The sequence below is a fragment of the Cebidichthys violaceus genome, unplaced genomic scaffold (genome assembly GCF_023349555.1).
Source record: "Cebidichthys violaceus isolate CVI_PGR_0920_01 unplaced genomic scaffold, fCebVio1.0.p SCAF_4, whole genome shotgun sequence".
NCBI classification, from domain to species: domain Eukaryota; kingdom Metazoa; phylum Chordata; class Actinopteri; order Perciformes; family Stichaeidae; genus Cebidichthys; species Cebidichthys violaceus.
Window position 1 is genome coordinate 17,512,783 of NW_027176594.1, and position 14,179 is coordinate 17,526,961.

Genomic DNA, 14,179 nt, shown 5'->3' on the forward strand with positions numbered 1-14,179 from the left:
CAGGCCTTGACCATTATCCAAATACAATGCATTCGACAAGATGTAGGCTTAAGTGTTCACAAATGATTTGACAATTCAGAACTGTTGACTCGGCAGAGGGTGTTGAATAATCCTCTGAGACAATATAACGGCAGACCATGCAGCTGAGGTTAAGAGAGATTGAGATCATTTCATGCATAATCTGTCAAACGTATCTGTTGTGACGCTCCGAGTCCTCGGCTAAAAGTAGCACAAAGATGAACAGTGTCTGTATGATACTGCTGTGGGCGCTGAGTTGTCAGTTTTGAACATGCAGTGAGGGCTTCCAGGAGCTGTGTGTTCCTCCAACATCGCTGCCGCAAGGATGCTGCCATCGCTGGAGCAACTCTGTTATGAGTAGTGACTGGTTGTTTTAGTTACTGGTGTGACGCAATGATGGTAGAATAAAACAGAATAAAACAGCACAGCAATGGTTAATGCTTTATATAAAATACATTTAAAAAAATGGAATATGCACATTGGCTAAACTATCTTTATGGTTTTGAGTTCATTAGGGAACCCGTGTGGTACAACAGTGTATTTTTGTACAGGGGCTCCCTTTGCCTTGTGTTTTCCGAGGCATGCTGTACAGTAAATCCCCCCGGCTGTAACGGAGCATTAGCACATCTGCTGGAACAATAGTGACTGCAAGGAGCTGACTCATAATCATTCAATTAGCTGGCTAACGGAGGTCAGTGGATCACGACACCCTGGCACTGGACTTCACTGACTTATTCACTTATCAAATTATCACCAGAAGGACCAGGATGAATGTGGGCAGGGCGGTGGTGCTGCAACTACACCCATGCCCAACACAACACAACACAAGCATTAGGAAACATTTAACACACTCTCATTATTCAACCACAAAAGCACTAAAGTTTACTCTTTATATTCATAATTAGTACGTTTGAGCCAATTCTAACATTGCATTCATTCTTATTACACTTGCCAGTAGCCTCAATAAAAAAAAAAAAAGCAAGATGTACACTCAAATGGAGGAATAGATGGACACTTTATGTATACGTAAAGCCCTGATTATGATTAGTGATGACTAATACCATGCATGATCTTGCCAAATGTCTGACTCTCACCTTCAGCAAGTTTGCTTTAGTCCGCTGTATGGCACAAACACACTCACATAAACTAGTTTACTGTTCCAGAGCATGTGTTTCATTTTTCCATTGCTGTAAATACTGTATATCGTAACTAGGTCTGACAAGAGTTGATATGTAGCCTCTAGAATGGCCAAGTGTTGAAATACCTAAACAGTGACAATAGTTTAAACACATTCTGAGACAAGACAGTGAGTTGGTCAAATATTTATTCAAGATTTTGGGCTGAGACCATGTATTTTCCCTCCTCCATCTGGTTGTACCTCGTTACATGCATTCATCTATCACAGGCCAGTCATCTGCTTGATTAAACATGTCATGGGAAATCCAAGTAGAACAGAAACATACTCGTAAGTACATCAAAACACTTGAAAGAACAGGATTAGGTTTATCCTGAAGGAGGCTAACTAGATTCCTGTCAAAAGCGACTATATTTTCTGCTCCCGCCTCCCTTCCTTCCACTTTTAACTCTTAGTCTTACCTGCTCTGCTCTCCAACAAATTCAAGATCTCAGAATATCCTACTGGATAAGATGACTATATTAGCACTGACCCTGTTCACACAGTCACCGGCTGTATCTGCTTTAGAAACATTCCAGTCCAATATTGCTTCCAGTTTTGCTGAACGGCGCACGGCCCCAGACTGCTGTCAACTCATGATATGCTGTATGTGCGAAAAATGTATGCATGTGTATATTTGACACTTGTGCGTACGCAAGTACACATGAATGTGTATGTGTGTGTACATCAGGGATGAGAGACTACAATTATCACCTGCAGTAGTGCAGACTCTTGGCCCTGTATGCTACATAGTAACCAATTCCTGATGTGAACAGGCATGTTATCATTTGCATGTGTTCTTTAGCTTTGTATCTATGTGTGTGTGTGTGTGTGTGTGTGTAGGCGTGTGTTTGGAACTGCTGTACCAGCACTTCCAGCCCACTCAGGCCAGATTGTATCATAGATTACATTAGCTGCTGCAGACGGCTTGCCAGGCAGAATTGTGTTCCACTGGTGAAGTGCTCAGCAGGGGAAGAGGTGCAGTGGATGGCAGTGAGGAGGAAACGCCGCATCCCTTTTCAGATGGATCCTTCCACAAACACAAGTGGCATCCTTTTGTCAGAGTGTGAATGCGCTGACTGTGCATCTATGCATGCATTCTGTCCCCGTATAGTGTGTAGACATCGGGGCTAAACTGGCTGTTGATGGGCAGAACTGTGAATACCTCCATGTTGTAGGCTGGCTGCTGTAAACCAAAATGTCTTGTGTTCTACGGGTACATTTACATTTACATTTTAGTAAGTAATGATACATTTATTATCATAGACTGCATAATAGAAGTGGACGTAGTCACCGTGGTTTGTGGACTACAGTTTTGAGGCCTCAACTTTAACATTTTGGCCGTTGACATCTTTGTTCTGTTGACACAAATTCCCACTCCTCTGTGCCGGAAATTCAACTGAAATACGTATGCCTGAGCGACACCAAAACCTATTTTATTTGGCTTGTCGGGATGTTTTTGTTGTTGTTCTCTTTTCCCCAGGCCAAATGAAATAAGGTTCAAACGAGGTTTAAGAGCAAAGTGCCAGACTGACATCTGGTCTGGAAAGTGGTCGGCGTCTTTGTATTCTTTAGTATCGGTATTGGCTAATGCACCTTTAAGTACTGACACGCACACACACACACACACACACACACACACACACACACACACACACACACACACACACACACACACACTCACACTCACACACAATATCCTGAAATTCCTTGACTCAAATGAAATGTTACAGCACAGACAGATATTCTATATCAGTAACTCGGTTAGGAATGATCTCACTGTGAATGAAACAATGAGTCTCCTCAGTTCCTGTCATACCTGCAGACTTTTTAATGGGCCATTCTTTGACGTAATTGCCTGGTATACAATAAGTCAGACAAGTCTTCAATCAGAGCAAAGCTACAAAAAATGTATAATACAACAAATGCCTGGAGCAATATTGTGCTTTTAAGTAGAGGTGGAAAGCTTTAAAATGATCAAACCCAGTGACTCCTGTCTGTTTTACGATTCACCAATGTCCAGAACCAAAACATTGAGCAGGAAGTGACATGTCTGCCAGGGGAAGCAGCTGTCCTCTAGACCCATACATGGACCCACACACGAACTCCACTCAGACCAACAGAGAACAGACTTTCTGGCAAAGACCCTGAGATGAAATAATGAGTCACACAGAAACATAGAGATTATTTGTGCAGTTTCCAGAAAACACGAGTTTTGAGAATGTGTATTTTTGTCAGTTTGGGAGAAATGGAGATGGGCGGGGAGGTGCTGAAGGAGACAAAACAAGTTCTGTCTCTGAAGGACGGACGAAGCCCACCAACCTTGTCCTACGTCTCTCATTCCAGCGGACACACAGCTCCTCTCTGTCCGTTGTTGCTGAGGAGCCGCCCTCCTGTTTGTTTCAGCAACCCTGCTGTTCATGGACTCGGTGCAGATATCTTGAGTACACTTGGGAGAAGGCATTTCTGTCATTTTTGTACATATCCTCATCCACGTGTGCATGTTAATGTGCACACTGTCGCTCAAAAGTTTGGAATCGCCTGCTGCAAAAGCTTGCTTTTAAGTTGGAGAAGGTCTTCTTTACAAATAGATTATAATAGATTAATTAATAGTTATTGTGAATGAAGGGTTGGCAGAAAAAAGTCATGTTTTGTGCAAAAACGCCTTCTAACAGTTAAACCAGACTGACAATTGAAAGGGCAGAAGGAGACAAAGTCACTCTTTGCATTCATAAGTAAATTGTAAAACCAGTAGAACAGTATTCTCCCCTGGCATGTAACACTGTGAGGCCGTCGACTAAATGTAAGTTTTAATCCAAAACTATTTCACATGTAAATAATACATCTGGTGTCTAAATTATACTCGTTTTGTCTCCGTTAAAATAGTCATTATTAAGGGAAAGACGAAAAACATCAACAGCTGATTCTTAGCTTTTGATCAGCAGTGTGTGTGTGTGTGTGTGTGTGTGTGTGTGTGTGTGTGTGTGTGTGTGTGTGTGTGTGTGTGTGTATGTATGCAGGAGTGTGTATGCACCCCTTTCCGCATGCAGGTCCTCTAGGAGTAGTGGTAATAATTAATAATTACGTTTCTGTTTTGTTCCCTCGTTGTCTCACCCAGGCTGTGGAGATAAGCCTCATTTAACAAGCCCTCTGCTCCCTGTCTCACTTCCCTTGACTCCGCTTCAGCCTTGTCATCCTTTTTTTTTTTTTTTTTTTCTCTCACCCAAATGTCCAAATGTGTTTTCTGCAGTTTGTTACACTAATGCTGCTGTAGGTGTCAATGTGTTTTATATGTAGGTGCAGTGTAGGTGTGTGCAGGTCAGATTGGTGCGCAGAGTAGATATAAGATGTGGGTGGATCAGGGAAGCTAGATTTTACTTTTGAACCTTCTGGAGGTGTAGCGGCCCTTCACAGTAAAAGACTAAATCCACCCTTAAACACTGTTAAGAGCTTGTGGCTGATGCAGCAATCCACCTCGCATTTCTGAGTCTATTTTACTGCCGCTTTCATAATCACCACCGTAGATAACTGGCCAAATGTAGAAAGTGTAACGTCAGAAAGATAAATCAACAGTGCTGCTACTGTGGAAGAAAAATATCTATCTGAAGCTTTAATGGTAACTTCTGGTGTCTACAGACACTCAGGAAGAAATCTATGAAACATTATACTTTACTACGTTGGCTCTCTGGTTTGTGAAACGGCATTCTGGGAAATGTAGGACAAACCGCAATACTGTGTAACACAGGCGTCACGCAAGCTTAATAAGGTGTTACAACACGTCCTGTGTACAATATCCTCTGCAGCAACACTGTACAGTAGTTATATATGTTTGTCCCCACCTTCAACCCTCGTATCTCTGTCAATCATCTCACTCTAACTATATCGCCTCATTCTTTTTAAGGCTATTTTAGGGCGCTCACTGTGGGCACAGTGTCAGCTGTTAACCGTTGCTCAATGGTGCGGCTCATCCTCCATCCTACCCCCTTCTTCCCGTCGAGCTAAAAAGTCAGTAAATTAGTGAAATGTCAAAGTTTGCCCACGTTATTTAATTCTGTAGTTCTTCAAATTCTTGAACAGTGCATTTCTTTATGTGCTGCATGCATCCTGTCTTTTACTGTTGGCTCCCTGAATCCCGAGGAAGACTTGTGGTCGGATCAAGGTTCTGTCTGGGGTTCGGATGCAGCCTGAGGGCTAATCGATATTCGCCGCCAGATTCTCTGAATGTTTCATTGCCACTGCTTCCACTCTTCAGCCTTTTCTCGCAGTCATTTCCGTTTCTTTGTCGCTTCTGAGTCATCATGCAGAAAAGCCAACAAGGTTCTTGCCAAGAGAAAAATCTAGTTCAAATCATTTTCCTCATGAATCAGAGTAAAGACGGAACGGCTGACAGCACTTGTGTCGGTACCGACGCCGTCGCTTTTTCCACTGCAGGGAGCTGGCCAATGGGACAGCAGTGTGTCATGTCTTACTGCTGTGTAGTGAGCTTCCTGGCTATCTAACTGTGTGCTTGTAGTGAAGATATCATCCATCACAACAGTACTGCAATTTTATATATATATATATATATATATATATATATATGCCCCACCACAGTTCACTTTCAGCCCACATTATGTTTCCAATTTAAAGAAATAAATCAATTTAGCTGAGATTATCCCATCGCTCATACTGGAGGTGTTCCGCTACCTTTATTCTGACGTAATACTACATTTAAAAGAAGCTAACCTGCTCCACAGGCCGTTTTCAGCAGTGGGCTGTCAAAGGAGCACAGAGTTTTATAGACTGCGTTTACACAGGGAGGTGAAGAACAAACATGGCTCACCTGGTTTTTATTTGAGGTAGGGTCATCTGGTGTGAGCTGAAGACAAGGCATAGTGTGTTTGACTGTGTGTTTTCACCAGTTATACGAACGCCTGGAAGAACGTAGGAATGACTGCAATTTAAGGGCTCGGTTACCGTATCACTGCGGGACGTTATCGCACACAGATACAGCTGTAACCTCTTGTTCAGTGCAGCAACATGAATAAAGAAGAGAGTAACATTTTTCTGTTACATATGTTGCATACAGTAATATATAGATGTTGAAATGTGGAGAAAAAAACAACAACTAGGGCCGTAAAAATATCAACCCCCTCTGACAGTAAACGAGTTTAACTTAAGAGACCTGTGTGATTAGAACAGTTTCATCCTCCCCATCTTGGTATGAAGGTTTGCCTCCATCAAAAGAAAGACTCACACATGCAGACTCTCTCCTTCTTTCGGGGTCTCTGTGGAGCTCAAAGAACAACTGAACTTTGTTGCCGTGGGATTTCTGCTGCCAGACTCCTAGAATGCATGTCATTGGTATTCCCGGTCTGTCGTCTCTGCCCTGCCACGGCTCCCTCTTCTCAGCATGTCGCACGCTGTCTTCAAATATATGCCTCTGCCTTTCATCGCTTCACTTATATTTTTTCCCCGTCTTGCTCGGCCTTTCTTTCTTCTTTGTTTTTCTCTTTCATTGTTCATTCTTTTTTATTTTGCAAAAACGCAAATTGACTGTGTCCCACTGGATTTCAGTCTGCGTCACAATTGGCCTCCGAGATGGAGTGCAACAGTTCAACCTTTGTAACGGTGTGGACCGTGGAAATCAACAATTAAATCTCTCCAGATATGAGCAACATGCATTCGAGGCATAGAAGCTCTTATCTCACATGTGACGGTACGGCTCCATACAGTTTGCAGGACTGTAGATGCGGTACAAACCTCACTGGGCGCAGATTTTGTTTTTGTTAGTCAGTCAGTGAAATCATATAGTGAGTTCAGAAAGCTCAGCAAAGCTTGGCTGTGTGTCACATTTGATTACACAAAGCTGATAACCAAATAATAAACAGAGCAAAGAGCAGAGTTCAAGTTGTTTTTTGTAGAAACTGTTGAACTTGCGCTGCTGTTTAAATGCGAGCCAAGATAGTTGTAGAGACTTTGTATCCAGGCAACCCCCCCCCCCCACACACACACACACACACACACACACACACACACACACACACACACTCACACCCCCTGTTTCCTTTGTCCTATAGTTTGTCTGTGTGTGTGTTTTTGCATAGGCATGTGTTTCTAAACTCAGATGAATGGAATCCTTTAAGCGCTTTAAGGCGTAAACTACAAATTAGGTGCTTTTCGTTGAACAAAGGTGAATTGATCTTTACTACAAACTGTGAGCACCACAGATAACTTGGATATTGAGTTTAGCGTATGTCTCTGCAGTACATCTGTGAGGGATTAACAGACTGCACACACATCTTGTTTGGTTTATGGGCCACACAGTTATGTGGAAGGAAAAGCTCAGTGCCAGCCAAGCTACATCAGACGGTCTAGGATGCCCCCTTCTGGTCAGGACTGGAAGTACAGTTGGCTGTAGCCGCCTCTTGTCTGTAGTCAATAAAACAACTTTTAAAGATATTATCAAGTTAACACTGTATACTTTTTATCTTTATAATTACTGAAGATAAAGAGAGTCTACTCTTCCTGGACAGAATGATTTAACTTGAATAATACAGATGTATTATTGAGACAAACTACAGCTTGATCACTGATTGTATTCCACATTGTCTCATACACAAGCACAAGCCACTGAACAGTGGTGTCACTTTGTCTGCCTGTTTGTAGGCTTTTTTTTCTAAATGTCATTTGGGTGCTGTGACTTTGCATACAGACGGCCTTGTAGGAAATATTCAAAACATGACCTTTTGCGACCGAAGCTGAAGAAGGAAGAATTTGAAGCTGAAGACACATGAATGGCATGTTGCATGGATCTGCACCTTAATGTAACATACTTCACAACGACTTATGTGTAGATTGTGTATGTAGATTAATATCACCCAGGTTGAACGCTGTCCGGTTGAAAACAATCTATTCACTGGACTGCAGGTGTAGATTATTACAAGACATCTAAAGGCAGAAAGGTGAAAGGTGCTTCATGAATTATTGAGTTATTCTTCTGATACACAACCTAGTATATATCAGCAGCCAGCTGTTTATAATTATAATACTGATAATAATACATTTCATTTGTGGAGTGGTTAAAAAAGGTGCTTTAAACCGGTTATAAGAACAAATGCATACAGCACACATCAACATCTATCCCAAGGTTGTTTCTTTTACAGCACAATACTGAAGTGAATGCTCAGACTATTAGCTATTCCATCAAGAAGATAACATGTGAAAACCCTTATTGAGCTCACATATTAAATGCATTTCTATTCAATTTCCACTCTTTTGGCAAAAAGGAAAGCGATGGGAATGAAGAGGAGGCATCGGGGCTCAATTTCTATCCGAGCATCTGACAAATCAGCCCCAAAAAAAGAAAGAATACAGCCCATGTATTTCAGTCCTCCCTTCTCTGTTGAAGAGTGCATCTATATGAGGCCGCGCTCAAGTGCAAATACAGTGAACAGGAGTTGTTCTTTGGTGCCTGCAGACGGGCTTTACACTTTTCTATTGGATTTCTGAGGAGGCACAGGGTTCGCTCAATACCTTCCCACACCTCGAGTTGCTTCTGTAAGCTGCTGTCTGTCCGTCTCTCTTCTTTCTCTCTCTCTGTGTGTGTGTGTGTGTGTGTGTGTGTGTGTGTGTGTGTGCGTACTCTACTGCAGCTCACATCAAGCATCACACCTCGCTACCATTGCTCTCCACAGGGTCTGGGAATAAAAGCAAACACTGGGAAAGTATTTACTCTTGGCTTATTAAACAGCCTTTTGGTGCAGCCGCACGGAGAATAAAAATGACGCCGCGTCGTCATGGAGAATTGTAATATAAATAGTACACCGCACTGTATAACTTTTATTGCATCCTATGAGGAAAATAATCATACTAAATAATCATACTGTGGTGTCTTTCTCTTTGGCCTTTGCAGCAGTTGCTGAGTTAACTCACTGGGGACAATCCCTCAGTGACTTTGTTCATTCATCCCTCTTAAGCCCATCGATACTGTATCTCATTCAGAGGATTCCAGCAAACACGGTGGGTTTAGCCGTTCTCTCGGGCCGTCTTTACATACTGGCTTAGAGTCTTCCTCTCCAGGTCAAAGGTCATTTAGCATCTTCGCTGCTCAGGCACCCAATGTGGACAGACTGATGGCGACACATGGAGAGGATTCTGAGGTTTAGCGATGCAAGGCGGGCATTCGCACAGTCCCTTCAGGGATGCACTGTGTTGAGATAAACACAGTATGCCTGTGCATCTCAGTGTGGACGGGGATGTGTGTGTGTGTGTGTGTGTGTGTGTGTGTGCACACTGTACTGTACTGTAGCACAGGTCTGGCACTGCTCCAATGCTCAGGGCTAGCTAATGTCCCTGATGTGCCATGGTTTACTGAACAGCTAAATGCAGGAGGACAAGAAGGGAGCCTTCGCCTACTTAAGCATGTCACAGCCTACAATTTGGATTCACTGCTCTCATAACACGTCCTCCGTTTGCTCCCTATACGGCTCGGCGCCACAAGCAATCCTCAAAGGCAGTGACTCGCCGTTTGATCTCTGGCACCTGCGATTTATTCGACTGATGTTCACCTGTTGCCGAAAAGACAGCATCCGTTTTTTCCTGGGCAACGCGCTTTGTACTGTCGAAACCGCACCGAATTTGAATGAAGATAACATGTTGATTGAGCTGTTAACGAACCAGGTTAATTTAATCCAGCAGGTATCAGAATGGTAACCAGCAGGGCATTATGTGTTTGAGGTGTGCTGAGTATGGGAAACGCTGTGCTGCACCGCATTTAGGGAGACTCAGCGGTGAATGGCTTTACAGAGTCACTTACAAACTATGTAGTCGAAGTGTGTCTCTGTAGGCAAATGGATAATCTTTTCCTATTCTTTGTCTCCCCATCAGTGAGTGAGGGCAAAAACCTGATCCCCATGGACCCCAATGGCCTCTCTGATCCGTATGTCAAGCTCAAGCTCATACCAGACCCCAAAAATGAGACCAAGCAGAAGACCAAAACCATTCGCTCCAACCTCAACCCCAGATGGAACGAGACCTTTAGCTTGTGAGTTAATTATTGTTATTTTTCTTTTCTATACTTTTGTTGTTGACTTTTGTAGTACTTTGCCTGTATTTTTATTTATTCTTAATATGTTTATTGTATGCACCAAACACCAAAGCAAATTCCTTCTAAGTGAAAATCCTACTTGGCAATAAACCGTATTATTAATTCTGATTTACCAAATGCAATATTTCATCCGTACACTTCAATCTGTTGATGGACTTACACTTACATTCTCTGGTCTGCACCTCGCTGTATCAGTTCTCAACAGTTGAAGCTATCAACACTGTTAGTATTGTTACTTGAAAAAGTAATAATTATACTTTTATTTAAATTTTTTCTTCAAATATTGAAAATGAATCATTTTATTCTGTTAGTAGTTAATCATCTTACTAGCACTAACTAGTGCTGTCACAACTAGGATCACCACTGCTTTTACCCTCACCACGAATTACAACATATAACACTTAAGTACATATTCGATTTTAAATGTAATTGTGACCCAAAACTCGACATCATGTGTACCGTCTCTGTGTTGCGTAGCAAGCTGAAGGCGTCTGACAAGGACCGCAGGCTGTCAGTGGAGGTGTGGGACTGGGACCGGACCACTAGGAATGACTTCATGGGGGCCCTCTCCTTCGGCGTGTCAGAGCTCATGAAGGCTCCGGTCTGTGGCTGGTAACGCTCACTTCCATATTGCTCTTGACCCTCACCTATAGTTTTAAACTAGAATATAGTTTTCAGTTTGAAGCCCAGCAGCTGTGAAACTCACCAACACTTCCCTGCTGTGAAATATGCTATTGAACACTTAAAGGCTTCATATAAGTTATTATTCAACGCAAAAATGAAATAGTTGTTAAATAACAACAGTTATTCCACCAAACAAAGGAGTATAAAGCTGACCTCCTTTCCCTCTTTGTATTCACTGAACATAGTTGCGTATATCGCAAGTCCCCAGGAGCACAGCGCCCTCTGAGGCACAAAGGCGGCTATTAACTTCTTCTGTACTGATTGAGAGCCACCTGGAGCCCCACCATCAGTCAGTTTGTCCCGGAGAAGAAGACGTTTCCCTGTATGTGTCTTCCATCTTCCCTCTCTTCTTGTCTCTCTCTCTCTTCCAGGTATAAGTTATTGTGCCAGGAGGAAGGGGAGTACTACAATGTTCCCATCTCAGAGGAGGATGACGGGAATGAGGAACTCAGGGAGAAATTTGAGGTGATGATTGCGCTGAAATAATCATTGTCATCTGTTTGTCCGTTTGTTGACTTGAATTACAATCTCGGCGTCTTGTCTAGAGTCTTTCATGTTCATTGGTGTAGATGATGTGGTAGTTCTGTATTGGACACGGCCCTTCCCGGCTGTGTGGCTAAAGCCACCTATCTTTCCTTTAGTCACTCCTCCTTAAACCTTGTTAATCCCATCCAGATAACCATGTCCTTAATTCACTATAAAGCGGTGAGTATGAGTGTGTATCATGGTCCAGCCACTCTAACCTCTAAAACGAGCATGTGTACTAGAACTTAAAATTATAGCGAATGGTCACATCCCCTCAGCTACAGCTGTTGGATTATAAATGACATCGTGACAGCTGCGGCTTTCAAAGACCTCCTCGGCTCGCGGCCTCTTGAACGTGTGAGTTGTGTGTTCGTCACCGATTGTTAGCGTTTTGTTCCTCCATCAGAGAGATTTGTGTCGGGGGTTGAATCAAAGCAGCCCACCAAACAGCCTTTGATATGTCCTTTCTTTTCAGCGACAGCTGTCTTTTAATCTACGGAGACATTTTCTGTGACAAAGACTTGATTATTCGATGCCAGAAGGCCCGAGATGTTCTGATGTTGTTTTGAAATAGTATTTAAGGAGTTTGTATCATTAGTTAGTTAGTAAGCAGGCTAATGGCAGTTGGGGCAGTTGTTTCAAATGTGGTGAGATTGAAAACATTTCATTTACATTTTTTATTTTTTAGCAAAAGCAATTTGTTTCTTCTATTACGAGCAGTCGAATATAAATATTTGTGTAGTGCTTTTCAGACTTTATAATGAATTGAACCCCATCTGATACATTTATATATATATATATATATATATATATATATATATATATACGTATATATATATATATATATATACGTATATATATATATATATATATATATACGTATATATATATATATATATATATATATATATATATATAAAAATGTATATATATATATATATATATATATATATATATACGTATATATATATATATATATAAAAATGTATATATATATATATAATAGATCATATATATATGATCTATTCTGAACACACAGAAACTCAGATTGAAGTTACTTAGTAACATGAAGTTTTAACCAGACAAGTGTAGTACTTTTTCCATTTTAGAGGATAAATCTAAACCTTTTTTTAATATATATATAATCATTGATCTATGATCAATTCTTATTTTCCCATTAATGTAAAGTTTTTCCTCTTAATTAGAAACTGCTCAATGATGATCCTACATGATTATTTATATAAAAATATTTTCTCAGTCATACAGTTATGAAGTTCACTGATCGTCATCTAAACACCTTTCCATTCATTCCATTCAAAGTGAATTGTATGAACAGTATTGGAGTGTCTAAAATCATAAGTAAATCACACACTTCTTCCTCTCAAATGCCTCCCAAACACATACAAACACACACACACACACACACACACACACACACACACACACACACTCGCACATTGTACTGTACACGACCCTTTTCCAGCAGAGGCCACTGATGAGACACTGTTGCATCGCTGTGTCCGGCCTGCTGAGAGTGGAGCAGCTCTCTTTGTGCTCCTCTGATTGTCTGCCTCTCAGTGGGAGACAAGGTCTCTGGAAGAGGCTTTTTACTGTTATTTTTCATGACATTTCTGCCACGCAGAGCTGAGCGTTGTGGGCAAAAGGAGAAAGAAAGAAAAGGCTGAATACCAGAAATGTCATGGTTTGGAATTGAAACCAACTATATTTCGTAGGGTGCATTATATTTTGGTGATAAAAGTCCTAAACTATGTCAATTGCCGTACCTGTTGAGTTAGTTGGCCAAGCAGCTGCCATTTATGAGAACGGGGGACATTTGTTTTCAGCCTAATGACAAACAACGACAAATGAAGCCAGCGATGACTACTGCCATCTCTGATCTTCACATGTGAGAGGTTCATGTCATGACGACGGAGTACAGAGAAAAGGAGTGAACAATAGGAGTGTTGATTAATGTCGGAGAAGAGCCCGACCTTCTATCACTTCTCTGAATTTGGTTGTCATAGGAACAAGTCCACAAGTACATAATATTCACCGAAATGGGAGGTATCAGGGTTCAACAGCTGGACTTTCACCCTGCTCACACACACACACACACACACATGCTTGTACTTGTTTCTGCAACTATCATCACTCTTGACTCTCCCAAATAAAAATAACAAATCAACCTCTATGAATTTAAGTTTGAGTACGTAATACATATATACAGGTTACACATTAAGATTTGAATGTGTTTATTTTTCTTCTTTCCATTCTTCTTCCTAAATGTCCTTACTGCAGCATCACAATAACATTTATTTTATAAATGTTCCTTTTTTTAATTTCTTAAATAATTTGAAAACATTTTCCTTCATTTTCACAAAGCTTTGTGCATCATACATTTTGATCTAAAATAAATAAATAAGTGGTTTCACGGTTTTCTCTATTCCGTGGAAAATGTTTACCTTAACCTTAGATGTGGAAAATGGTTCATCCACTTGACCTCATTGTATCCTTTTTGGACTCTATGGCCTCGAGAATGAGCCAAGTTCTCTGTCCTTCCTTTTCATAAACCCCTCTGTGGTTCTCTCCCTTTTTCCCCTCAGCCTCCTGCTTCCTCCTGTGTGCTTGGTGAGACTTATACTGTACAAATGCTTCTTCATCCCGTGTCACATTGTCATATTTAATGCAAG

General features: G+C 41.4%; 1 protein-coding gene across 1 annotated transcript in view; it reads left to right on the top strand.

Annotated features, from left to right (window-relative positions):
• Positions 1-14,179, top strand: part of prkcaa (protein kinase C, alpha, a) — a 130,853-nt gene that overhangs the window by 72,987 nt on the left and 43,687 nt on the right. Inside the window, exons 6-8 of the mRNA XM_068727332.1 lie at positions 10,061-10,217; positions 10,758-10,892; positions 11,336-11,429. Coding sequence (XP_068583433.1) covers positions 10,061-10,217; positions 10,758-10,892; positions 11,336-11,429 — 386 coding nt within the window. The remainder of the gene's footprint in view (positions 1-10,060; positions 10,218-10,757; positions 10,893-11,335; positions 11,430-14,179) is intronic.